A 27,622-nucleotide genomic window follows, 5' to 3' on the forward strand; every position below is an offset into this window, starting at 1 on the left:
TGTGCTTTTTTTTTTTCCTTCTGAGACTTAACTTAAAGACGACGTCACCGGCACTTTCGGGAGTCACTACAGAAGCTGAGTCTGCCCCAAGCCAGCATGATCCTGACACTGCTGTTTGGCCTGGGGGGGCCCCTGGGCTGGGGGATGCTGGGGACCTGGGCACAGGCCCCTGGTACCAGTTTCTCTGATCCACACAGCCCCCAGCCACCTGGAGTCTGGAGGGCAGAGGCGGAGGACTCCAGCGGGGACCCTGTCAGACGGTAAGGAGGGCCTGGACCTGGGGGAGGATATGGCAGAGGAATCTCAGTCCCAGCTCAGCCAAAGCAGGGGCTCTCGGGACCTCAGCTACTTGTATGTGAAATAGGTTTATATCATCTATCTGCTGAACCAGCTGTGAAGCTGAATGAGGCTCTAGGAGTCAAGCTCGCCTTTAGAAGATCACCCCCAGCCAGTCTGGACTGGACACCCCCAGTCCCCCAGGACCTAAGGACCACATGGAGTTCCCTGCCTGACCCATGGCAGGGAATGGGCAGGGCAGGGCAGGAGCACTTTATGCCATCAAACACCAGCGTGGGAGATGGTGAGGGGCTGTGGTTCCAGAAGTTTCCAGCTGGCTTGGGAGTGGCTCCTGTTCTCGGAACTCAGTTCTGAAAGCTGAACCCGGCTGAGGCTGGCCTGGCCTAAGCCCTAGAAGACAGATGCTCCCGGGGACCGGACTTGGATCTGAGTGCCTGGGGAGGGGCACAGCTGAGCAGTGGGCAGACAAGGCGCCCTGCTCCATCTCCAGAACAAAAAGGAGGCTGCGGCATCCAGCGGGCTCTGCTTCAGCACCCCTCTGGAGATGGGCAGAATGGACTTAGGACTAGACTGGGACCCCGTTTTCTAGTCCTTTTATTTGTCCAGGGTCAGGGATCCTCCGGCTGACAAGGTGTTGGGAATGCGAGTCCCTCCTCGGGGGACCCTCAGTCAGAGCAGCAGGTGCCATTTGTCAAACCCATCTCTGGGCATCTTGCCAAGTGTTATCTCTGTTAATCCCCTCCACCTAGGGGAGCCTGAGGCTCCGAGAGGCTAAGCATCTTGCCAAGGTCACGCAGCCGAGGAGAACTAGAACCAAGATCTGAGTCTGACTCCAGAGATCATACTCTGGTTCTGGTCCCAGGGGTGTCTTTCCCCCTGCACCGCCCCCACTCTTCCCACCTCCACACACAAACCAGACTTGGTTGGGAGCATCCATGTGGATTTGGAGGGTGAGAAGGGCCAATGTACAGTCACCAGAGTCTCCTGGGCTGGCTGAGATTCACTGTCACGTAGGCCTGGCCCATACCTGCCCAGGACAGCTCTCATATAGCTCTGATGGTTCAAGGTGAAAGTGTTTGTTGGACACTTTCCCCAAAGCAGAATGGACAGGGAGAGGCGGGAGGACCAGATTAAGCGAGCGTGCACTGCCCCTCAGTGATGGAAGGGTGGCCGTGCGGGAGGACAGGGAAGAAGCTGGGCCTTGAGAGACCTCCTTCCTGCCCTGTTCCCGCTTCTGCTCAGAGCTGGGAGTACAGGTGGCTCTTGGCAGGGGAACCCAGGCTCTGATTTCAGGACCAAGAATCCTGCCTTCCCTCCCCAAAGCCGTCAGCCCCTGTTTCTGGGCAGCTTACCTCCCCCTGATGAAAGGGAGTATGAGGGGCCCAAGAGGATGGGAAGGAGGGAGGAGATATCCCCTTTCTCCCCCAGTCTACACCTGCCCCCCTCACCCGCACCGGGGCTGTGGGGAAGGTCTGCATTCCTTTAGTTCCTGGGAGGGTGGGTCTCTGGACTGCTCAAGGCCTGAGGCAGTCACTCAGCCTTGGCCTGGGGGTCCCAGTGCGTGTGGGTACGTGCACAAGGGCACTCTGGCCCGGGAATGCCCAGGCAGGAGTCTGAGGGCATCCCTGATTCCAAACCCTCCGGGGGCTCCCAGCAGGCCTGCTGGTCTCCTGCCCACAGCTCAGAAGCTGCAGGCCCCACAGGTCAAGCTGAGGTTGTCAAGGCCTCCAGAGGGGCTGGTGAGAAAGGAAGGAAGTACAGCACAGCTTCCTCAGGCTGATTGCTTCCTGTGGTCCCACGAAGGGAGAGGCGGAAACGCAGCCCCAGCCCCTCTCCGGCCACAGGGGAAGGGGAGGCAGAACAGGCTCTCCACACTCAAGCAGGGGCTCCACACCGCCCAGCACAAGCCTGTGGCTCTTCCCTCAAAGCTGCTGGAGCCAGTCTGCCCTGCATTTGTCCCTCCTACCTCTACCTGGGGCCTGGGGGCCAGGGCAGGCATTGAACACAGACCCAGATGAGACCACGTGCAAGGAGAAGCTTGAACAAACCGACCTAGTGCTGGATCCGAGGATGAAGGAGGAACGTGGTTGGTGTTTCCTACATCCCCAGGACCCTGTAGAGCTGGGCCCAGTGAGCCAGCGACATGGGCATTTGGACATTGTGAGGAAGAGGCTCTTTCTTTGCTCCCAGCTTTTTGTAAAGCTGGGGAGAGCAAGAGGTTAGGATATGGGCTCCTCAGATGCAGGGCCACTTCCCAGGCAGGACTAAGTCCACTGTGGGGAGTGAGTGAAGGTCGCCCAGTCGTGTCCAACTCTTTGCGACTTCATGGACTGTAGCCCACCAGGCTCCTCTGTCCATGGAATTTTCCAGGCAAGAATACTGGAGTGGGGTGACATTCCCTTCTCCCAGGGATCTTCCCAACCCAGGAATCGAACCCACTGCTGTGGGGACTGAGCGAAGACCCAGGAAAGGCATCCTATCTCTCATGGTTATGACAGTACTGCAAGGTGGCCACTGTTCTCTCCACTTTAGACGCTGGGAAGCTCAGAGGCGTGGGGCTGCCACCTAGGGCTATATAACTGTGGTGGCTCAGATGGTAAAGAATCTACCCGCAACGCGGGAGATCCAGGTTTGATCCCTAGGTCAGAAAGATCCCCTAGAGAAGGGAATGGCTTTCCACTCCAGTATTCTTCCATAGGGAAAAAAGAGTCAGACACAAAGTGTTGGACACGTCTGAGCAACTAATACTTTCACTTTCAGGCCTACATTGGCTGGGATGCAAATCCCAGGTGTCCTCAATTTTGTCCTGTTTTGTCTCCCCTAAGAGGGGTGGGAGTCTAGGAGATGCTCCTCGCAGCAGCCTAGCTGGGCTAGTCACCAGTATCAGTGAGACCCCAAGAAGTGTTTCCAACTGTTGCAGCTGGGAGCTTGTGGCCCAGAGAAGTCGTGCATATCTCTGGAAGTCACACGGGAGCAGGGTGGAGCCCTGACTCTGGTCTCTGGGCTGTGGCTACACGGTCCGCCCTTGTATCTGTTCTCCAAGGCTCAGGGCCCTGGGCACTAACAGGGAAGAGACTCACTGGCATGAGCTATGCTCAAGGAATCCTGGCTCTGGCTGGACACCAAGTAGGCCTCGGGCTCCCCTGCTCAGGCCCCTCTGTGGCTGAGAGACGAAGTCTGACAAAATTCTCCCCTGGAGTCATCACATTCACAGCTGCATTCAGGGCCTCAGAAAGCAAGAATGTTGAGAACACAACCTCCTTCACAGACAGGCTTAAGGGGCAGTTGGATGTGGGTTTTACTGGCTGGTTAAGAAGCACTTAAGTGCCCCAAAGGGGCACAACAGCAGCACATTCATAATTCAGGAGGCTTTGGCTAACAGCCCTTTCCCTGCTTGACGCTTTCTCTGCCTTCCTCAAAGCCTCCCCCTCACTCCACCCACCCCTGCCCCCAGGGAGGGGCTAGAAGTGGGAATCTTCTCCACATTTCCAGGACAGAGGAAGGGCCTTGCTCAAGGTCACCCTGAGTCCAAAGACAAGGAAGGGAGGAAAGTCTAGGACTCCCAGATCCAATTAAAAGCTCTAAAGGGGGCAGCAGACTCTCTCCTGCCTGGCGGGGGGCGTCAGATCAGGCCAGGTCAGAGGCCCAGGACAGGCCCAAACCAGGCTGGAGACCCCCCACACTCATTTCGAGGCTGGCACCTGCCTCTTGGTAGACCACTGGGAGATGAGGGTGCCAAGAGGGCCCGGGCGCCCAGCCAGGAGGCAGGGAGAACAATGGGGCACTTCAGCGAGCAGGGCTGGGGGCTCAGTAGGCCAGCGAGAGACTGCCGAGAGCTGTAGGAAACCAAAGCAAAGGTCAGGAATGTTCCCAGGGCTTCTGGGCCAGCAGCCTGTACGGTGCCAAGGGCATGGAGCTGCCAAGGGAGGGGCGTATGGGCAGGGAGAACAGTGGCCACTGGAGCCTGAGGTTTGGGCAGGTCTGGAGAGAAAGTTCCTAGGCAGGAAGGGTGGGCAGCACCACTTCCAGTTCTAGGAACCTGAGGTGGAAAGTCCCGGTCACTCCCAGCAGGCTGGCCCAGACCCGGTGCTCTCAGGGGGCAGGCCCTCTGGATCCTCTGCCGCAGTTCAGAGAGCACGTGAGAAGCAGAGCTTTGGTACCGTGGGTGTTTCTTAGCCTCCGCTATCAACATTTGGGGCTAGCTCTCTGTTGTGAGGAAAGGGGCTGTGGCCTCCTCCCACTTGAGGCCGGGAGCCTCCCCATCCCCAGAGCTGTGTCAGCCACGTGTGTGTTCTGCTCAGCTGCTCGGTCACTCAGCCCACCAGGCTCCTCGGTCCAAGGATCTCTAGACGAGAATACTGCAGTGGGTTGCCATTCCCTTCTCCTGACGCAGGGGTTGAAGCTGTGTCTCCTGAATTGGCGGGCAGATTCTTTACCACTGTGCCTCGTTGCCAGATTCAAGTGGGGTGGACCACTTCTCCTCCCAACCCATGTCCCATTGAGAACAGCTGGTTTACAGAAATACTTCTCCCTAGATCTGAGCACGTTCCAGGAATTTCCATGGGGCCTTAAACGGGAGGCTTTGACAGGCGACCACCTTACTTCCCCCCAGGACCTGACCTCTGGGCCCAGCTCTCTCACAGTACACAGCTTCTGTGTTGAGTGTGTACACTTGCTCCCATCCTGATTTTTGCGTGCCCCTTCTACCATTTAATAGGCCCCTGGGGATGTACAGGCCCCTTCCGGGTCTTTGATGTATCTTGTGCCAACATCTCACTGTTTTCTGGATTGATTTTATTGTATTGGTTGCACTGTAAGGCTTGTGAGACCTTAGTTCCCTGACCAGGGTTCAAACTCCTGGCCTTGGCATTAAAAACATGGAGTCTTAACCACTGGACCACTGGGGAATTCACGTCCCACTGTTTTTATTCCTTGACATTAGCGTCGGTCATGACCGTTAGAGAAGATCCTCCTCACTCGTCTTCCAAGATGTTCTTGCCTGTTCACCTGCATTTTGTCTTCCAGCTGGAAATTATTATTTTTTTTTTTTTAGTGATATACAACCACAAGCAAGACTTAGAAAACTCTGGAACGGTGGGTCAAATCTGGGCGCCCACCTGTTTTGTAAATAAAGTTTTATTGGAATGCAGCCATGCCTGTTTATTTACATACAGTCAATGTCCGCTTTCCTGCTACACCGGTACAATTGAGTAGATGCAACAGAGTCTGCATGTCCCGGAAAGCCTATGCGTCCTTCCCCCCCACCCCCGCACAATTTTCATTGTTCCTGAAATAAGCAATTATCTTCATTTTTGCTTCAGTTCTGTCCTTTTGCTTCGCTTTCTGTGTCGTCGTCACTCAGTTCCAAACCCTTGCCGGCTTCCGCGTCCGCCCTTCACTCATCCCTGCCGGGTGTCTGGCCGCCCGTGTTCTCTTGGGAGCCTCTCTCAGAGCCTCCAACCGTGTTCCCGGCCGGACCACTGCCCACGCGCCCCTGCCTGCCGTCCCGGGGTCTCCCTTCTCGCTTCTGTGCCGGAACTCCTCTCGCCTGCTGCCGTTCTCCGTTTCGCGGCGTTCTCTCCCGTTTTGGTGAAGCACTTCTGGCAGAGTGCTCCTCAGTCCGGGACTGTGCCTTAGAATGACCCACAGAGCATTAAAATGGGGATGCCCAGGCCTCCCTGGGCAGGGAGAATTCTCCCAGGCCCAGAGAATTTCCTTTAACTGGCCTGAAGTGGGGCTTGCAGGGTCATTGTTTTAAAGTGCCACAGGATGCTTCTGATGTGAAGATTTGATGGCAAGATTGCAAACTACTGATCTAGTAGCTCCCTGATGAGGGTCCTGGGGCAGCGGGGAATGCTTTAAAATCTGGCTGGTGGAAATTGTCTTCATTTTGTGCTCCTTAAACTGATAGTTAGGCTGAGTATAGGATTCTAAACTGGAGATAATTTTCCTTCAGTATTTTGAAGGTGATTCTTTACTTTTAGTGTCTGGTATTGCTGTTGAGCAGAGAAGGAAATGGCAACCCACTCTAGTATTCTTGCTTAGAGAACCCCATGGACAGAGGAGCCTGGCAGGCAATAGTCCTGGAGTGGATTGCCATTTCCTTCTCCAGGGGAATCTTCCCAACCCTGGGATGGAACCCGGGTCTCCTGCATTGTAGACAGACGCTTTACCGTCTGAGCCACCAGGGAAGTCCAGAGAAGGAAATGGCAACCCACTCCAGTATTCTTGCTTGAAAAATCCCATGGACAGAGGAGCCTGGCAGGCTACAGTCCATGGGGTCGCAAAGAGTCAGACACGACTGAGTGGCTAACACACACACATTGATTGCCGAGAGGTTCAGGGCTGTTCTAATTACTGATGTGTATGGGGGCAGGGTGCAGGGGGCTTGGAGAGTGTAGAATGGTTCTCAGTCCTAGAGTTCCAAAATTTCACAGATGTGTTTTGCTGTGCATTTATTTTCATTGTGTTGTGGGTAACTGGTGGGCCCTTTGAATTTAAAATTCCAAGTCCTTCTCTTCTGGAATGTTCCTTCGGTTGTTTTTTGTTTTCATCAATGATTCCCTCCTTCTGCTCTCTCTTTCTGGAACTCCTATTGTTTGGATGTTGGGTTCCCAACATAGGTTCTCTATTTTTCTGATCTTTTCTATCCTATTGTCCATATTTTCCATCTCTCTGTTCGCTCTTCTTTTAGGGAAATATCTTTAACTTTATCCTCTAACTTGTCTATCAAATTTCTTTTGCCTTTCTACCATTATAATTTTAACTTCAAGGGTTCTTTTTTTTGGTAGGGGCTCTCAGTGTTCTGCCCCCATTTTTAAAGTAGCTTCCTATTCTTGTTTCTTGGGTGCAATAAGTTCTTTTGTCAATCTGGGAATATTAATGCAGATTTAGGGGAAGTTCTTTTCTCCCTGCACAGTTCTGGTTTTCTTCAAGTTGATTTTCTTCCACTTGCTCGTTTTGAGCTCCCTCTTTTGGAAGAGGTTTTCCTCAGGGGTCATTCTTGGCTGTCTGCCCACTGAAGAGTTAGAGAGGTCAGGTAACTGATTGGAAGCTGGGTGGATGGGTGGGGCTCTGTGATCTGTTTTGATAGAGGATGCTCTGCTGGGCTAGCTCACTGGGGGAGACCCCTGGTGTCAGTCTCTTTAGATCTTTCCCCTCGAGTTGGGGGTCATTTTCCTGACAAGCCTTTTCAGTCTGCAGCCGAGAGAGTACAGGCTGGCTACAAGGCTTCTGAGAGTTAGGTGGGAAATAAGGCTGCGTGGTCTCAGCACTCCAAATCAATATGGTCACCCCATCCCCCTACGCACCAAGACCCCTGATGTAGCCACCTATGTCTCGCCCCCTCCCACCCTTCTGCACCCAGGAACCAGGGTGGCTCTTTAATGTGACTTCCTGTTTAAGCTCCTCCATGGCTCCCCATGCCTTCAGGACAGAGGCCTGTCCTCAGTTGGCACTCAAAGGCTCCCCAGTCAAGCCTCTCCTTAGCAGCCCTTTCTCCATCCCCACAACCAGATCTCCAGTGAGGAACAATGTCAGTGGCAATGGGAATGGGGGCCAGCTACCAGGGCTGCCAGAAGGCGGCAGGACAGCAATGTTCACTACGCAGCTGGGAGGAGGCGGGTACTTGATACTCACTTGGAGGAGGGTATTATCTCCATCCCATGATGGGAAACAAAAACTCCCTAAGTGCCTCACTCAAGGTCACACAACCAGAAAGTGTGAAGGATTGAAACCCAGGAGCAGCACCACACTGCTTCCCTGGCACCAGCAGAAACAGGGAGAGCCCTTCCTGACTCTGGGGGTGACTCTATGATGTGGGGAGAGGCTCCTGTACCTCTCTGTGCAGACCTGGGAATTAGGGTGCTTCTTGGAAGGCAACGGAGCAGGTGCCCTTGCAGGCAGGATCCACAGGGCTTTTGCTCTGAAGCAGGATGAATAATGCAGAGCACTCCCTTCTCAGGCTAATGGGTTTCAGAATCTCTAGGACTGAGTGGGGCACAGAAGCAGGGGCCGGGCGCTCTGCACTGGCTCCCTGCTGACCTCTAGGGAGTGAGGAGACCTGGCTGTGCTCAGCAGCCCTCTCTTCTGGCCTTTTTTTTTTTTTTTTTTCCAGTAACTGGTGCCCCTACCAGAAGTCCAGACTGGTCACCTTCATAGCTGCTTGCAAAACCGAGAAATTCCTCGTCCACTCACAGCAGCCATGTCCGCAGGGGGCTCCAAACTGCCAGAAGGTCAAAGTCATGTGAGTGTGGTGTAGCAGGGTGGGCTATCCGTCCAGGTTCTGTGCCGGCTCACCCTGGAGACTCTGAGCTAGCCCTCTTCCCCCAGGTACCGTGTGGCCCACAAGCCGGTGTACCAGGTCAAGCAGAAGGTGCTGGCCTCCGTGGCCTGGAGGTGCTGCCCGGGCTTTGCGGGCCCCGACTGCCAGCATCACGGTAGGGTTCCCTGTGGTCTCCCTCCCCCTCTGACCTCTGACCTAAGAGGTCATGCAGCCCCTCTAACCTCTGGAGTTAATATCTGATGTTTCTCTGCAGATCCCATGGCAATCCCTGAGCCTGAAGATCCAGGTGATAGCCTCCAGGAGCCTTGGGATGGGCCAGTTGACTTTGAATCTGGTATGTTGCTTTCCTGGAAGTGCAGGAGGGACAGGTAGAAAGAACTCATGTGCCCAAGCCCATTGTCCTCTGATAGGGCAGTGCCATTTCAGGGAAGCTTTGTCACCAAGCTTGGGGTTGGCAGGGGTTCCTCTGTGGCCCTGTGTCACCTCATCCTCACACCAAAGCGGCAAGATTCACAGGGCCCTGAGTTACCTGCCTGCCGGCCAAGCACATGTACCCTTTCCCTTGACCCTATTTTCTGGGACCCTCCTTGCCCTCTGAATTGCATCAGCCCCCGTGGTCTGGAAGAAGCCTCCCTCCAGTCCCCCTAACCAGGACCAGGAGGCCATGTTGTCCCTGGTCTTGAGTCAGCACAGCAGAGCCACCTAGGGACACCATTTGTGAGGCCTTTCAAGGCTGGGCCATGGATGGGAATGTTTCATCCTGTGGTGAGCGCCTGTCTGTTGACAAGGGCTGCCTAGAATGACGTGGAGACGCCGTGTCCCTGAGACCGAGGAGGAGAGTGTGCCTTGATGGATCAGTCATGTTTGCTGTCGGTGCTGCGGTCTGGGTGAGGGCTCACTGGCCATGCATCTGTCCTTCTAGAGTTAAAGGCTTCTAAGCTCCTGCTCAGAGGATATCAGGACACACCTCCCTGCTTTCAATCCCCTAATTTCCTCTCTGCACCTCATGTTCTGCTCAGGCCAGGGAAGTCTGACACTTATCATGTGTATTCAGGTCATCCAGCTGCAGAGATCCGCAGCACAGTGGAGCGGCAGGAACGCCGACTGGGAGATCTCCAGAATGACATCCATCAGATGGCAGACAGCCTCCCAGGCCTGTGGGAAGCCTGGGCAAGCAACCTCACAGTGGCAACAACTGAGGCAAATCAAACAGAGCTTGGTGAGTGGCAGGTTCCTGGGGCTGAGGAAGAGCCTGGTCATGTCCTAGGGGATGAGTGGATGGGATGGCAGAGCCCCCCGCCCAGTCAGTCAGCCCCTGGGGAGGGTGCCTGCTCCTGCAGGGCATGTATGAACACACACATCTGTTGCAGAGTTTCCAGGCAGATCCTTGGAGCAAGTGCTACTGCCCCACATCAACACCTTCCTGCAAGGACATCTCAGCCCGATGTGGAGAAGCTTCAACCAAAGCCTGCACAGCCTCTCCCAGGTCATAAGAAACTTATCTCTTGACGTGGAGGCCAACCAACAGGCCCTCAAGAGGGTCCAGGAGAGTTCTGTGGCCAGAGCTGACTTCCAGGAGCTTGGTACCAAATTTGAGACCAAGGTCCAGGAGAACGCCCAGAGGGTGGGCCAGCTGAGGCAGGACGTGGAGGACCGCCTGCACGCCCAACACCTGTCCCTGCACCAGTCCCTCTCGGAGGTCCAGACCGACGTGGACATCAAGTTGAAGAAGCTCCTTAAAGCCCAGGAGTCTGTGGGGATCAACAGCAGCCTGGTCCTGGCAGCAGCAGGGGCAGCAGCAAGGCCGGAGCCAGAGAGTCTGAACGCCAGGCTGGGCCAGCTGCAGAGGAACCTCTCGGCCCTGCATGTGGCCACTGCCCACAGGGAGGAGGCGCTACGGAGCACCCTGGCAGACATGAAGGCCACCCTGGCCCGGCACGTGGACGAGATCAAGGAGCTGTACTCGGAATCCGATGACACCTTCGATGAGATCAGCAAGCTGCAGCGGCAGGTGCAGGAGCTGGAGGTGAACCACACGGCGCTGCGAGAGCTGCGGGTGATCCTGATGGAGAAGTCACTGATCATGGAGGAGAACAAGGAGGACATGGAAAGGCAGCTCCTGGAGCTCAACCTGACCCTCCAGCACCTCCAGGGCGCCCACGCGGACCTCATCAAGTACGTCAAGGACTGCAACTGCCAGAAGCTCTACTTCGACCTGGATGTCATCCGGGAGGACCAAAGGGACACCACGCGAGCCCTGGAGGAGACCCAGGTGACTCTGGACGAGCGGCGGCAGCAGGACGGCTCCTCCCTGCAGGCCCTGCGCGACACGGTGGCCTCCCTGTCGCTGGCCGTGGACACGCAGCAGGCAGAGGGTGAGCGGGCGCGCGCTGAGGCGGCTCGGCTCCGGAGCCAGCTGCGTGCCCTGGGCGGCGAGGTGAGCGCGCTGCAGGCCGCTGAGACCGAGATCCGCCGCGACATCCGCCAGCTGCACAGCTCCTTCTCCGCCCTGCTGGAGGACGCGCTGCGGCACGAGGCCGTGCTGGCCGCTCTTTTCGGGGAGGAGGTGATGGAGGAGATGTCCGAGGAGGGGCCCGGCACGCTGCCCCTGCGCTACGAACAGATCCGCGTCGCCCTGATGGACGCGGCCAGCGGGCTGCAGGAGCAGGCTTTAGGCTGGGACGCGCTGGCCGCCAGGGTGACTGCCTTGGAACAGGCCTCGGGGACCCGCCGGCAAACCGCGCGTTTGGAGCCCAGCCGGGCCGCTTCACCAGAGGAGGTCGGTGGGCTGGCGCAGGAGCTCCAGCGCCTGAGCTCGGACATGGAGCGTGTGGGTCCGTGCTGTGAGGCCTCCTGGGTCTCCTCCCTCAACAGCTCCCTCGAGGGCCTTCGCGGGGAGCTCTCCACAACTGAGCGCGGCTTGGAGAGGCACCAGCGCCTCTTCCACAGCCTCTTTGGGAACTTCCAAGGGCTCGTGGCAGCCAACGTCAGCCTGGACCTGCAGAAGCTGCAGGCCATGCTGAACAGGAAAGGGAAGAAGCAGCAGAAAGGCCTGGAAGCTCCCAAGAGGAGGGATCGGAAGCAAGTGGAATCTTTAGAGGATGCGCGAGTCAAAGGGCCAGCGCTTTGGGAGGCAGGTGAGTTCCTAGGCCTGAGAGGAGAGTGGGGTCTAGGATTGCTATCTGCCAACAGCTCTTCTGCCTCAGAGGGGGCAGGGGTGAAGGCGGGCAAGATGACCATCAGTCGCCACTACTCAGGGCTGGCTTTGCCTTTGACTTACCTTCCATTCAGGACTAGGGAGTATTAGGAGTATAAGCTACCTGGGGTATCAGGAGGTAGAAGTCAAAGGACTGAGCTGTCAGTGAGCAGGCCGAGCCCACCACATAGACATTTGAGGTTCATTAAACACCAGCAGCTGCTTGCCATTCTAACAGTGGGGCAGGGAGAGGGGGTGCTTCTCTCCTCCATGAGTGAAAGTTAAAGTCGCTCAGTCGTGTCAGACTGTGACCCTGCGGACTGTAGCCTACCAGGCTCCTCTGTTCATGGAATTCTCCAAGCCAGAATACTGGAGTCGGTAGCTGTTCCCGTCTCCAGGTTGATCTTCCCAACCCAGGGATAGAACCCAGGTCTCCTGCACTGCAGGCGGATTCTTTACTGTCTGAGCCACCAGGGAAGCCCTCTCCTCCATAACCACACCCTCAAATCCCTCAATCTCAGCCTTTCGCCCCATCCCACTGCACCCACCACATGTCTTTAAGCTTTCTCCTATGCACAAGTGAGTGAGTGGATAAGGTATGGTGTCATCTGCCAGGGGCAGCACCCCACAAGTACAGGAGAAACCCTTGGGACCCAAAAGGAGCTCGTTCTGCTAACATAGTGGACCCATGTTACAGCTCTGAGACAGGTCCCCTGTGGTGCCTTTCTTGGGCTTTGCCATGTTGAATCATCACAACAGCTCAACGATGCATCATCACTGCTATCTTACCTGAAACTGAAGCTTAGTCAGGAAAGTGTCCTGTTCACACAGCTTGTAAGTGGCTCAGAGAAACCCAGTCCAGCTGTCTCTAGGGAGCTGGGCCTTCCCCTGTGAAAGGCCCTCAGCGGGTCCGTACAGGGCCCTGGGAAACTTGGCTCTGAGGCTGAAGAGATGAGCAGCCAGCCTTCCTAGCCCCCCTGAGTGCGGCCCTGGGAAGTGGACCCCTACTCAAGTGACTCCCTTGCCAGAGAAGATGGCCTTAGGGCCACAGCTACCTCCCCACCTGAACACGAGGGTAAGGACAAAGCTGCCATCTGGGCCGTGTATGCCTGGTGAGGCCGGGCGTGTGGATAGTCTGAGGCTTCGTGGGGGGTCGTACCACAAGCCTGCCCCACTCCCGCGCACCCTCCACTTTGGCCCCTGGGAGCAGTGGACATGTACAGGTTGTAGCACCGCTTAGTGCGTCTCAGCTTCTTCCTCTGGAAGAGGGAGAAGCACTACCTACAACAAAGGGTTGTCGGCAGGACCAGCAGATACATTGCCCAAAACCCAGCACACGGCTTAACATTTAGTAGAAACACGTCGGCTTTCCCATTTCTCCAGTATTCTCATGGCTGTGGCTGAGGCCACCCACCCTCCTGTGAGCAGTGCAAGGCCTCAAGTTGCCTGATAGTTTAGGTATCTTGAGTTTACCACTGAAATATTTTGTTAAATTTTTTTTCCTTAAAATTAAAAATTTCATATGGGGAGGCCACAGAGCTTGACCCTCCGCTCTGCAGGGAAGCGCACTGAGTTCACTTGCTGGCCGGCAGTGAAGCACAGCCCTTCCTCTTCTAAGGAGCACATCCAGCCACTGGCTGGCTCGGCCTCCGGCAGAGGCCACGCTAGGCTGGCCTTCCTTCAGCGGGGCGAGTGCGCCACCTCCTGGGTGCTGGGAGAACTGCAGAGCCGCCGGCAGCACACAGGAAAACTCTTCCCAACTAATCTCAGAAAACCTTCCAGAACTGGAGAAAAGCAGAATTTTGTCATTTTGTCGCTGTTAGACCTAGAGGCTAAGTGCAGGGGCTGTTGTTCTGGGACTCAAGTCTTCTATGCAAATTCCTCCTGTTGGGCCTCGGTTTCATCCCAAGAAATGGGGAGCTTGGTCTCCACAGAGGGGTGGAGAGGGCAGAGAGCCCTTAGCTTAAGGGAACAGCCATGGAGCATGTGAGGAACATGACCTTATCAGTGCAGAGGCCAGAATGGGGGAGTGAGGGGTACTGGGAAAATGAACACATTTTCAATAGGTTTCCCATATTTTTCTATATTTGCTTCTTTTTGTCCCTCTTCTCTATAAGGACGGTGTTTAAAAAAATTAATGCACATTTAAAGCCCCCATCCACCGAGGCTTCCTCTGGCTCCAGGCCTCTTGTATCTTACCCTCCTTAGACTTACTAACTTGGGTCTTCAAGTGGGAGAGACCCAGAAGTCAGGAGATCCACAGCTAGGTCCTCCCAGTTTGGCCATTTATTAGCGTGTCATCTGGAGCAAGCCTTGCCTTTCTGGGCCTGTTTACCCTCCTCTGGGTTCGGGTGCAACACTTTGAAAATATTAACATGATTAGCTTGAAAGGACTTTTCTTGCCTGGACCCGCCTGCTCTTTCCTTCTCTGTGCTACACATCTAGTAAGAACCACTCTTCTTGATCTCACCAGGGTTAGCATTTGAGGAGAGAGAGTATTTTCTCTTTCCCCTGGGTATCTCAAGATCCCTTGAAGGTTGCAGGAATCCGGGAGTCAGAGACCTGGGTTCCAGATCCAGTCTGTCATTGACAAAGCATGCTGCCTTAGATGCTACTTACTCAGCTTCCTCATTCAGGGCACTTTTCTCTCACATAGTTGGAAAGAAGGATCAAACAAGAGCTTTGTTAAAATACACACCAGTACGGACAACAGGCTTGTGTTTTCCTGTCAACTAGTGAAATGCTGAGAATTAGCCAGTTAACTCCCAAGATACATTGCTACTGGGAATATCCAGATTATCTAGAAATTGTGATCTCTTTCTCATGTCAAGAAGGTGAGGAAGGTAGGGCTCGGTGTAATTTCCCATTTGAGGGAGCAAGGGGCTGAATTACTGATGCTTTCCTCCTGTATTTCCAGGCTCCCCTGTGGCCTTCTACGCCAGCTTTTCAGAAGGGACCACTGCTCTGCAGACAGTGAAGTTCAACACTGCTTACGTCAACGTCGGCAGCAGCTACTTCCCTGAACACGGCTACTTCCGAGCCCCTGAGCGTGGGGTCTATCTGTTTGCAGTGAGCATTGAATTTGGCCCAGGGCCAGGCACCGGGCAGCTGGTGTTTGGAGGTCACCATCGGACCCCTGTCTATACCACTGAGGAGCAGAGGGGTGGGAGCCCAGCAACAACCTTTGCTATGGCTGAGCTGCAAAAGGGTGAGAGAGTGTGGTTTGAGCTAACCCAGGGATCGATAATGAAGAGAAGCCCGCCAGGCACTGCATTTGGGGGCTTCCTGATGTTCAAGACCTGAGTACCAAGCACAGCTCTGACCAGACACTGTGGACTTGTCCAGCTCTCCTTGGCCTGGGGCTCAGGCCAGGGTTGGTCTGGAGATCATCCAGTTGGTCTAGCTTTTCCCTGGAAACCTTCTGCAAAGACAGCATGGTATTTGTGGCCTCTCTAGACGCACCGGGTCTGAGGAAGGCTGGCATGTTCCTCTCCGGGCAGCCTGGGCCGGGGCGTGTGCGTCTCGGCTCGGTCTGCCCTCTGAGGCAGCACGGCTTGGACTCCAGTTCTTGGCCCTACCCTGGGTTCGGCAGCGTTCTGGTGTCTTGCTCCTCCTGTGGTTGGAAACTTACGTACAACACTTTAAACCTTTCTCCTGCTTCCTCTTCATCTTATGCTAGAAAATCATTCTTTCCCAAAAAGAATATGTTAAAGTGGAAGTGACACTTGGGACAATACAGGAAGCTACTGTCTACCTACTGCGGGGCAGCAGGGGGAAACCAGCTGTTTGGTGACAGAAGACCTGGCTGAGTCAACCAAGGGAAACACAAATTAGTCTTTCCTTAGTTCCAGTCCTTCCTTGAATTTACCTGGTAACTTTACTCCCGTTTCTCCCTGCCTCCCACGGGGTGAAGGCCAAGCCAGGACAAACGTGAGCTAAGTGTAGAGCCTCTGCTAATGTTTCTCCAACAGCTTGTGACCACCCCGGTTCTTATCATTTCTCAACAGGAAGGTAGCTGAGAGAAGAGAAGGAAGCTGGTAAAATCTCCCTCAATGAATTGTCAACTTTGGAATACAGTGATGCCCTTCAGATCTGGCTGGTTTGCAAAGCAAACCAGTATGGAGAACAAAAAATTTGGTGAAGTAGGTAGAGATATGGGGCAAAGTCAAACTACTTGGGATGTGACTTCACAATTTCAGTTGTGAACACCACCTGAGGCCGCTGCAGTATCCGCAGAATACTGAATTACACCGTGCCACTGAGAGCTGTAATCATTCCTACAGTAGCAATGCATGGTTTTCAGAAAGTTACAGACCCTGAAGAGAACAGGCTTGAGGAAGCAGTCATCTTCGTGTCAGAAAACAGTTTGACTTTGGTAGTAGGTGTTTGTTATTTGTTGGATATACCTTTGTCCATAAGAAAACCAGACTGGTCTGGGTGATGAGAAAGGACAGAGTTGCCTGGGAGAGTTAACAAGGTTCCTGGCCCCGCTCATTGTTTCCCAGGGCCCCTGAATTCAAATAACTTGCCCCTCAGAATTTATTTGCCACTAAGCTTGGTGTGCTCAATGTGCTAAAATACCAGTGTTAAAAGGAACAATATGCCAGGCTACATTGCCACGGACAGTTTGACGTTGGGGTAAATCACAACCACTCTTAAACTTTTCCACCTGTGTATGAGGTGGTCAGTCTACCAACTCCAAACATGCTGGTGTTTTATTATCTTGACCACAGGTTCGACTCTCGACTCCTCTGCCCTTCCTTCTGGCCAGGGCCTCCTGCCTCCTGCAGCTCAGCTGTAAGAGTAATCCCAACACCAGATATGACATGCTCGGGCCACTCCTGACCACAGACTGGAAAGCCAGTCCTGGGTCACCCTTGCTGCTGGAAGACCATTGCAGTGTCTTCTCTTTGCTCAGTCCTGCTATTACGGGTCAGGCTGTGCTGATGATGAAGTGAGACATTTAGGGTAATACAGCCTTATCATTTAAGACTTTCATTTGGAATTTACTGCATATAATAAGCAGAGTGAACTGATATCCTCCCTAAGGGGCACATGTCCTTCAACCTGCCTATGGCTGGTGCTGTTTAACAGGGAGGTTAAAAATGAAAAGTGCCAACTGGTAAACTCTTCCAGAATCATGGATAAATCACTCCTGGTTTCTGGGCTAAGAACTGGAGACAATGGTTCTTTCAAATAGAGTGATTTCCATGCAGATTTCACAAAATCTTAATATCAAGCATAAATTTTCTGTTTAAATACTTCGGTAACTAGGCCCTCAGACTATCAAGAATTCTGAAGTTCAATGGATCTATTTTCTTGTTATGATTTTTTTTTTTTTTTTTTACTGTGGACCATCTTTAAGGTCTTTATTGAATTTGTTACAATACTGTTTCTGTTTTGGGGTTTTTCTTTTCTTTTTTTTTTTTGGTTTTTTGGCCATGAGGCATGTGGGATCTTAGCTCCTCAACCAGGGGCTGAACCTATACTCCTTGCTTCGGAAGGCGAAGTCTTAATCACTAGACTGCCAGGGAAGTCCCTGATGGCTTTCTTATTTCTTTCATTAATGTCTCTGGGTGGAGTCTGTTTGAGTGCCCCAAAGGAGATCCCCTGTTACCCAGGCAAGTGTTAAAACACCCTTCACTTGTGGCATCCAGAACAAGACAATGACTCACACACAGAGTGGTATCAGAATTCCCTAAACCCGATGGTAAAAAAAATACCCCAAAATACTCAAAACCATCATTGAAAAACAAGAATGGTACCATACGCAGATCAGGAAATTTTAGTTAACTCCTATAAAACAGCAAGTACAAGGGAGCAACTACAAAATGAAATAGCAATAGGAAGTCATAACTCAAAACATTTGAGAGATGGGAGTGATTTCAGGGGATCCCTGAACTCAAACTCAGCCCTCCTCGGTCTGTGGAGGGGCAGTTACGGCAGCCGGAGCTAAATAAGCAGCCGGCAGCAGTGGCCTCCGTCTCGATCTAGAGCTGCTGCTGCTAAGTCGCTTCAGTCGTGTCCGACTCTGAGCGACCCCACAGACAGCAGCTAGAGCAGTGCCTGTCAGTCCCGAGCACAGTCACAGGGCAGCTACTGACACTTAGAGGCAAGAACCTCCCACGCCCAGAGGACACGTGTGACTTTATCACAGTCAAGACTTCTGGAGAGAATCCCGAGCTGTGTCTCCACAAACCACATGTCAAAATAACTCATTTCAGAAACATCGTCAAGAGGATATATGGTCTATTAAAAATGTTTATTAAAACTCCCTTTAACTCTCATACTCTGAAGCTCCTCTCCTCTCCCATGATGTTTATCTCAAAAACTCCTCTCCCAGCTTCAGACTGAGCGTCATTCCTCCATGAAGAACGCCCCCCAAACCTGGCCTGACAATGACAAAACGTTTCTGCTTGTCGAGGCAAACACGCAGAGCGGGGAAAGCCCGGGTCCTCTTGAGGGGATTAAGGAGAGGGAAGGATTCCTTATTCTTGTTCGAACAGAAAGTTCCATCACTCCGAGGCAAACACGCAGAGTGGGCAAAGCCTGGATCCTCTTGAGGGGATTAAGGAGAGGGAAGGATTCCTTACTTTTGTTCTAACAGAAAGTTCCATCACTCCTGGATAAAAGCAGGAACCCAAGGAACACAGAACTGGGTTTAGCAGGGATTCACAAACACACCGATGAGCAACTACCCCAAAACTGCTAAACATCTGTGGATTCACAAACACACTGATGAGCAACTACCCCAAACTGCTAAACGTTTGTGGAAACCCAGTGTCCTGAACGAAAGGTTCCAGACTCAACAAACCGAAAACTTTGGAATATATAAATCTCTAGAAACAATACAGGAAATTGGAAATTCAAATTGATCATCTGCTACCTAGATCCTGGTTTCTAAATATCCTCCTCCCTAAAAGGAAGCAAAGAGAAACGGCTAACTCAACGGCAGGGGCAAGGAAAACACCAGATAAGCCTGGAACGTCTTCACACGCCCCAAAGTAAAAAGTGCTCAGAAACGATGGGTGCGTGTTGCAAGGACTCAGCGCCACCTTGATGAACTCACAGTAGCCAAGTCTGGGTCAATTTGAGCATCGAAACAAAAAATGACCTAACAGACGATAACTTATTGAATGAGAGTCCATACTGACAATAAAAAATAAACAAAAACAGAGATTTATTCCTTGTAGCAGAATGCCAATTAATAGGTATAAATGTAAAAATGGAATCAGAAAATCACCAGTCTGTAATCACTGATTCACGTAGAAGTTATCAATGGATGTTAAAATGCAGTCTCAAAGTCTCTCTCCTAACATGCCAAGTACAAAAGGAAAACAGGGACTTAACAGCCGGGAAACTACGAGCAGCACCTTAAAAGGGCTCGCCAGTGACACCATCAACGCACACCGACGCCACGGCATCCTGGTGGGACGCCCTGAGGACTCAGACATCATGTCCACAAAATTGCTGACCAATGACACCATCAACGAAACACCGATGCCACGGCATCCTGGTGGGACGCCCTGAGAACACAAGCATCATGTCCACAAAATCGCTGACCTTTATTCTAGAAAATCTTGGTGTCGCAAGACAAAGAAGCTAGAGAACTATTTCAGATTGAAGGAGAATAAGGAGACAGGACATTTAAATGCAATGCAAGATCTTAGGCAGCCTCTGGACCAGGAAAATGTGCCCAAGGACTTCACTGGAACAACTAGCAAAACCTGAATGAGGTCTGCAGACTGCGGTATTGCTGATAATCATTATGGTATAAATGTTAACTTTCCTGATTTTGAAAATTGTACATAACTAGCTATGTAACAGAGTTATCTCTGAAGGATTCAGGGCTAAAGAGGCATGAGCTCTGTAATTTACTCCAAATAGTTCAGAAAAAAGTACGCGTATGTGGAAGTCTGTACAGACACTCCAAGATGAGCCTTTGCAATTCTTGTATACATAAAGAATGGCAAAGCAGCTGTGACAAAATGTAAGTTTATAAATCTGGATGAAGTGTAAATGGCAACTTTACTTTGCAAAGTTACTTTTGCAACTTTTCTTGAAGTTTGAAATTTTTTCAAAATACGAATAAAGTTGAAATAAAATTTGGTTGTTGAAATAAAAACACTCAGTAGCTAGGCAGCAAAGCAAAAGGCAGGATGAAACATATGAAACACACGTAAGAAATACGGAAGCAACATCCATGGGAGATGGGAATACCAGACCACCTGACCTGCCTCTTGAGAAACCTGTATGCAGGTCAGGAAGCAACGGTTAGAACTGGACATGGAACAACAGACTGGTTCCAAATAGGAAAAGGAGTACGTCAAGGCTGTATATTGTCACCCTGTTTATTTAACTTATATGCAGAGTACATCGTGAGAAATGCTGGACTGGAAGAAAACACAAGCTGGAATCAAGATTGCCGGGAGAATTATCAATAACCTCAGATATGCAGATGACACCACCCTTATGACAGAAAGTGAAGAGGAACTCAAAAGCCTCTTGATGAAAGTGGAGAGTGAAAGAGTTGGCTTAAAGCTCAACATTCAGAAAATGAAAATCATGGCATCCGGTCCCACCACTTCATGGGAAATAGATGGGGAAACAGTGGAAACAGTGTCAGACTTTATTTTTCTGGGCTCCAACATCACTGCAGATGGTGACCGCAGCCATGAAATTAAAAGACGCTTACTCCTTAGAAGGAAAGTTATGACCAACCTAGATAGCATATTCAAAAGCAGAGACATTACTTTGCCAACAAAGGTCCATCTAGTCAAGGCTATGGTTTTTCCTGTGGTCACGTATGGATGTGAGAGTTGGACTGTGAAGGCTGAGCGCCGAAGAATTGATGCTTTTGAACTGTGGTGTTGGAGAAGACTCTTGAGAGTCCCTTGGACTGCAAGGAGATCCAACCAGTCCATTCTGAAGATCAGCCCTGGGATTTCTTTGGAAGGAATGATGCTAAAGCTGAAACTCCAGTACTTTGGCCACCTCATGCAAAGAGTTGACTCATTGGAAAAGACTCTGATGCTGGGAGGGATTGGGAGCAGGAGAGAGAAGGGGACGACAGAGGATGAGATGGCTGGATAGCATCACTGACTCGATGGGCGTTCTCAGTGAACTCCGGGAGTTGGTGTTGGACAGGGAGGCCTGGCGTGCTGTGATTCATGGGGTCGCAAAGAGTCGGATACGACTGAGCTACTGATCTGACCTAATCTGATTTGTGCAAAGCAGTTCCAGAAACAGGAAAGTGAAAGGGGAGGGAGAGCAGAGAAGTGATGGAAGAAAAGCTCCTAAGGGAAGATTAACAGGACCCAATTAGCACCGAGAAACAGAATGAATGGATCTAGACACGGCAAGTTTAAATTTCCAGACATCAAAAATTAAATTAAATTGTGTTCCCTGAATGAAAGCGGTTAAGTTAAACCAAAAAAGACTGAATCAGACACGTATCAGACTTCTTACTGGCCACAGGGATGCTTGAAGACCATGCAGCGGAATCTTGCGAGGCAGAATCTCTCTTCAACAACAACTACTAGCCGAGTGTGAAGACAGTCAATTATCAATAATAGAAGCTGCTTTTGAAGTGCTTGATTGCAATGCTTCCCCCTACAGCGGTGGCCCTTTTTCTGCCACAGCTTTTCCATTCTTTCCTTTAGTGGTTTTCAACACTTACTTGGACTTCAGTCGCATATGAGAGCAACAGAGAATGGAGCAACAGCTGTGCTTCAACTTGATTCTAAAGTTGCTTTCAAAAAAGGCTTTCCCTACCTTTAAAAAAAAAAGAGGCCCAAGTTCCTTCTTCCTCTTGCTTAAAAATACTTTGAATGTTAAGAACTTCATATTGACTTTTAAAACAATGGTAACATTTCAGGTTCCCTGTATAAAATCTAGGTCATTAGTGAGGTGGGGGTAGGGAGCACTGGGGCATCTGGAATCATTCTGAATTTCACTCTGAGCAAGTAACTGGACGACAAGCAGGAAGATCAAGTTTAGAGCAGCAGTAGGCAGGCCACGCGTGTCACATCTACCAAAGAGAATAACAATCAACAGCAACTCAAAAGGTCATTATGGATTAGCCTTTCAGCTCTAGTCTCTGCTTCTATCTGAAATACTTTTTTTCACGTACCTTTGTACTTGAACCAAGTTCTTGCTTCCTGATTCCCAGCTTCAGGGCGACCTGCCCACCTGTTCTTACCGTGAGCTCAGTGTTTTAACTCCCCATGACTGCTGCCACCAGATGGCTCTGCCTATACTTCTGGCCAGTCACCTGCAGTGAACTGTGTCCACTTTGGCTGTACCGCTCCAAGGGCTGGAGTCAGGCTGTTTTTAGGAAGATGCATCCAACTGAAGTACGAAGTGCCAGAAATGGTTCATGTACTAGCAATAGGCAGGTAAATATTTCTCCCAGAAAATGAAGACTTAACGACTGAATTTGTGTCTGCTTTAACCTACCCATAAGGATTAGGCTCTTCCAGAAGAACAGTGTCTAAAAAAATCTGGCTGAGCAGGATCTAAGTTGAAGCACACAAGCTCTTAGTTGCAGCGTGTGGGATCTAGTTCCCTAACCAGGGATCGAACCCAGGGCCCCTGCACTGGGAGCACAGTTGTGGCAACCGGACCAGCAGGGAAGTGCATCCAAGTCAGCTTTTCAGAGACGGAAAAAAAGCTGGCATGTACTTGATAGGCCCCAGAAATCCCTGATTCTTCTTCATCAAGCTGCACAACATGCCATTATTTCAAGTTACTGTCTTCCATTGACACTACATGAGGATAAAGAGTCTATAATAGGGTACCTCCCAACATATATATATGCATATATATATGTATATATATATGTCGCCCCCCACCTACATATATATAGGTGGGGGGCGACACCAACTAGTCCCAAACCTCTTCTGAGGATTTAACATGTTCAAAGGCCTAAGAAAAGGCATCGCGAGGCACACTGACTGAATTTACACACAACTGAGAACAGCTCTCATAGGCGGTGAGACCAAGTGCAGGAGGGAAAATAGTGTTACTACAGAGGAGAAGGAAAGCACCCTTTACTTCCCTGAAGTTTAAGCTTTAAAAAAAGCATTTGCTGCAGCAGGAACACTAGGGTCAGATAAATGGAATCCACTACTCTTAAAAGAAGCTAGCTTCAGGCAAGAAATCAGGCACTCTATTAGCAGAAAGAGAAAAAACTTGCAAGAAATTACCTGGCTAGGTAGTGAAACGAGCACTTTTACACTGCTCTTGGGAGTGTAAATGAGAAACCTTTTTGGACAGCAAGGTAGCAGTATTTATCAAGAATCTCAGATTTTTTTTTTTTTCCACCTTGAAGAACTTTTGAAAGTTCACATCCGTTGTTTCCACTTTTAAGAGTGTAACCTAAGAAAATAAGTCTATGAAGATATTTATACAAGGATGTTCACGACATTGATTATATTTTCTCAAACAATGAAAATAACCCAAATATTCAGCAGGGAATTATAAAGAACAAATTGTTCCATCTACTTAGTGGAATGCTATGTAGTCAATTTTTTAAAAGATTATATTTTCAATTGATACATAACAACACACTGCGATCTTAACATTGTAAACAATATGCAGCAGCAAAGACTGAAAAGAAGCATTCAAATGTAAGTAGTGGCACTATCTGGCAACAGGATTTTGAATGATTTCATTTGTTTCTTTATTCTTACCTAGGTTTTCTTAAATTTCTGTAATGTGTACATATTTTTAGAATTAGAAAATAAATTTTAAGGAAAATAACCCTCAGCTGTAATAGGCTTGTAATTTATAATTTATCTACATAAGGGAAAGAGTGTGTAGTCACTTACCTGCCTGTGTCCCAAACTGGGTTTCTGGTGGATGAAATGTGCATCTCAGGGACATCAGTATGTACACTAACTTATTTGTTATTTCACCAGACACGTGACTTCTGACACACAATATAGTCACAGTAGAGTTTCACAAAACACATCACTAGAGTATACTAAAATAAGGTTATTTACTTAGAAATGATACACTGTATGTAATCTATATATAGAACAAAGCAATCAATGGTAAACTTAATAAGGCACCTTTTAAACCAGATGCTGTACAAAATACATTTAGTGAATTGCATATCAAAGATGAATCTATATTTTTGGTGTTTTACAATTGCATAATAAAACTGCCTGTTTTTAACCCTTTTCAGTGTTTCTGTACAACTTTCCTAATTAAGCTATAATGACACTTTCATTTTATACAATATATACCACACTTTAGTTTTTAAAATGGGCAAGGACTAGTCACTAAACGGGCTTAAATAATTCCACTGAAAGCACAGGACAGAGCACAAGCTAAAATTACAGTATATTTAAGCCTTTGCAAAAAGCAGTGTTCACACGCTTTCCTTGTGGACGATCATTACACGTAACTTCATGTGACGCTGCCCTAGATTTAACTTGACTTTTACGAATATGTCAGCTCTCTCTGCAGTTTTCGCTGTGACTCTCATAACAGCGCTAAGGCAAGAAGATGAACTGCTGCACCACTATTTTAACATCTGACCCAAGCAAACAATAAATGTTACCACTTTTAAACAGTACAAGAGCGGCAACAATGTTTAAAAATTAATTCATATTTCTGTCAAAATTATCTTACATATTTAGAAACATTTCAAGACAACATGAAACACAGGTAATTTAATTTATAAAATCTTGCCTGGAATAAATTATTCAAATTTGATCTTGGGCCAACTTAGAGATGCATGATTCTTTAAACACTGAATTGCAATTTTTGTTCTAAACAAAAGCAAAGCATCTGGGGGAAAACAGATATCAAATATTTTTTTATACAGTGAATAAATAAAAAATCTGGCACATTCTAGGAAAACATCATTTCCAAAAACCTTAAGTCACTTTCTAAGGTCAACAACACTCCTGAAATTGGAAAGGCAATTTAAAATGGTGACTGCAGTATCTTTTGTGAAAACAATTCCAGAGAAACCAGATTCAAATTTTATGCTTCAGAAACTTGTCCAATAAGAAACACAGGGAAAGCTTCGAATAGACACACTGAAGTCAATGCTAGTATGCCTTTGATTCTAGAGATATTTACCAGCAGAAAGAGAACTCAAAAGGAGACTTTTCTTTGAGGGAAGATGAAGTTTTCAGGTTGCTTTGGTTTTTTGATTGTTTTTATGCTTCACTTAAAGGGATGAGAGACAGAAGCCACAAACTTTTAAGATGCTAAGTTGTAAGCAGGACAAGTAACGGCTTCAAAGGTTTTACCAATTACCTAAGGTGCTATGAGACCCTTCCTCTTTTACTCTTAAAGTTTCTGACTTCATATTTAAGAATAAGAGTAAAAGAAGGAGAGGAAAAAAATAGGTTTCATGCAGCTTTTTTGTAGACTTTAGAATTTCAAATATGACGTCATTTGCTCTTTAAAGACCATTAATATTAAAAAACATCTTTTGTTAGAAAATATGTTTATTGAACAAGTTTCTACAGTTAGTCCTTGATATCATTTTTAATAGATCAATTTAATTAAAAAATTATAATGGTCGTCTATTACCTGGAATTTTTGCTTCCACATAGTATTTTAATATTTTAACATTTCTAAGAATAGTTCACCTTTCTTTACATTTTCCTTTATTAGGATGACAAATTATTTTCAAGATTTATAGTTATCAAATAAAAAATAAATCAAGGTTAACTTTAACTAGATCAGAGCTCATAATTATTCTTAAATTACATGGCAAGTTAGATTAAAACACCTATATTTCTCAGTATAGTGATGGGGAAAACATTCTCAAAGAGCAAGTTATTGGGTACTATCAATATATCAATTTACTTATCTTGATGAACACTCAAAACTTTAGTTATGTCAGATGCAAACTACTAAACTTGGTCAAAACTGTTAGAGCAAATTTCAAATTTGTGAATATAGAGTTTCATCCTTAAATGTCAATCACATTTTTGGTAATGGACAGATACGGGCTCTGATTCCTCCACTTTGAAGTTTTTTTTTCACTATGTTGTTATAATAACCACATTTATTTTACGCTGTACGCAAGAAAATTCTCACTTTATGCATCCATGAGTTGTTTGTTCAGAGTAAGACAGTAATATTTAAAAGGCATTACAGAAATATAATAAGTAGGTCAGAATTACTCCTTGGGAAAACAAGGCATCCATCAAATATGTATTATATTTAAATATGTTATTGGATAACAGCTGTATGGTATAGATGTAGGTATGACTAGATATGGAACTTTTTGCCTGACTCTTCACTGTCTTCACAAACTTATGAAACCGAAATCATAAAACTAAAAATTTTAAATGATTTAAGTGTCTAAAATAGTTGATGATAAATGTGTATTAACTTTGAGATAGAAATTTCTAATTTGAGGATCCCTTCATAAACAGAACTGAGATGATGGCATCTTAATGAAAGTGTATACCTGAAGTTAAACAAAGTCCTAGATTTGATACACTGTTTTGAATTAATTGTGAAGATTTTACATATAGTTTCTACTTTATATATTTTTCTGATGATCTTTTAATTTTTTTCCCTTAAGGATGGGATATGAGGTACGCATGAGCTGGTTTCTATAGTGTGAATATATGTACATGTATAAAATACGGTTGTAAAGAAGCAGGTATTTTGCAAGTAAAGCATATTACACACAAAATATAAATAACTTCCCTTTTAAAAGTTACTGAGAATAAAGAATACAGAACATGGTTATAGGCACTTACATTGCTATCAAATTCATTAATTAGTATTTACTTCAATAAGAAGTGTTTTCTTTAGAAGGTTCATGGCATTGGAAGTTCCAACTTTGGACAGGATGCTTTTCATGACAATAATAACAATTAACAAAAAAAAGTTTGTGGTGGGAGGAAAACAGTCCAAATTTACATACACTTTTTACTCCTTTTGGCCTTTATATTAACTTTAATGTTAAAAAATAAAGTTGGTGGAGAAGCTAGCTCACTTGCAAGGTAAATGGCTTTTATGCGATTGGCAAATCTCGGTCAGATAATGCATTTTTAAAGCACAAAACCAACAGCCACCAGTATCTTCCTGTGCATTCACAAATAATTTTCTTCTAATTCAAATGGCAGCAGAGGAACTCTGGTATGCACGTATGCAAACACACACCCCATCATCAAGGCATGGCACACTATCGTAAACCAAGCAGCACTGTGTCCCGAACAGGTCGCAATCCATAGGCTGTTTACAAAGGCAGAATACAAATAGATTAACGTGTTTTCAGGTAGAAGGCAAACGTGTCCATTTCTCCATCTCTGCTGAATTCATTTATCTTCTCAAGGCTTTCACAGAAAGCACCATTTTATGAACAGGTAATTCAGTACCCAGAGTTTGACTGGAGACTTATTAATCAGGATTGAAGTCTTGATGCAGTTCATAAAAATCCAATAAAAAAAAGGCATCAAAAACCAAATTTAAAATAAAGTTGTCCATATATAAAGAATGAAGTGTTTAGAAGTTCCCAGCTTGTATTCTACAGAGTACTGAAAGGTTTAGTATTAGCAGCCTGTGAAGGTGTAGTGAGGAGAGTCTGAGAACCAAGTTAACACCCTCATTCTATTCTAATTCCACCCATTCCTTGGGTGAAAACAGTTCTTGCAGTCTAGAATCTCTCCTCATGATTTTTTATCTGTCAAATCTTTACATCTTGGGATTCAACCATCTTGGCAAGTGTCTTCTTGATTCTCAGAGCTGTAAGTCTAGAGGCTGGATTGTGAGCCCAGCATTCTGACATCAGCTTCAAAACTGCTCGTAGACACTGAAAAGTAAAGAGAATGTCATGAGTGGCCACGTGTCTTTGGCAGCAC

At 48.4% G+C, this 27,622-nt stretch overlaps 2 protein-coding genes across 8 annotated transcripts in view; one reads left to right on the forward strand and one right to left on the reverse strand.

Moving 5' to 3' along the window:
* Nucleotides 1-61: 61 nt before the first annotated feature.
* Nucleotides 62-23,962, forward strand: MMRN2 (multimerin 2). The gene is made up of 7 exons (XM_086381123.1): nt 62-260; nt 8,414-8,542; nt 8,629-8,735; nt 8,835-8,915; nt 9,636-9,800; nt 9,952-11,718; nt 14,695-23,962. The coding sequence occupies exons 1-7, from the start codon at nt 97-99 to the stop codon at nt 15,078-15,080; spliced, it is 2,799 nt and encodes a 932-aa protein (XP_086237249.1). The 5' UTR covers nt 62-96; the 3' UTR covers nt 15,081-23,962.
* The window catches only part of BMPR1A (bone morphogenetic protein receptor type 1A), a 143,038-nt gene continuing 139,175 nt past the window's right edge, over nt 23,760-27,622 (reverse strand). For all 7 annotated transcript variants that reach the window (XM_086381149.1, XM_086381150.1, XM_086381152.1 and 4 more), the window contains one exon: nt 23,760-27,573. In XM_086381149.1, coding sequence (XP_086237275.1) covers nt 27,448-27,573 — 126 coding nt within the window. In that variant the 3' untranslated portion in view covers nt 23,760-27,447. The remainder of the gene's footprint in view (nt 27,574-27,622) is intronic.

Source organism: Bos grunniens, chromosome 28 (genome assembly GCF_055505025.1).
Source record: "Bos grunniens cultivar Pamir isolate PY7600 chromosome 28, Bosgru_T2T1.0, whole genome shotgun sequence".
Taxonomy (NCBI): Eukaryota; Metazoa; Chordata; class Mammalia; order Artiodactyla; family Bovidae; genus Bos; species Bos grunniens.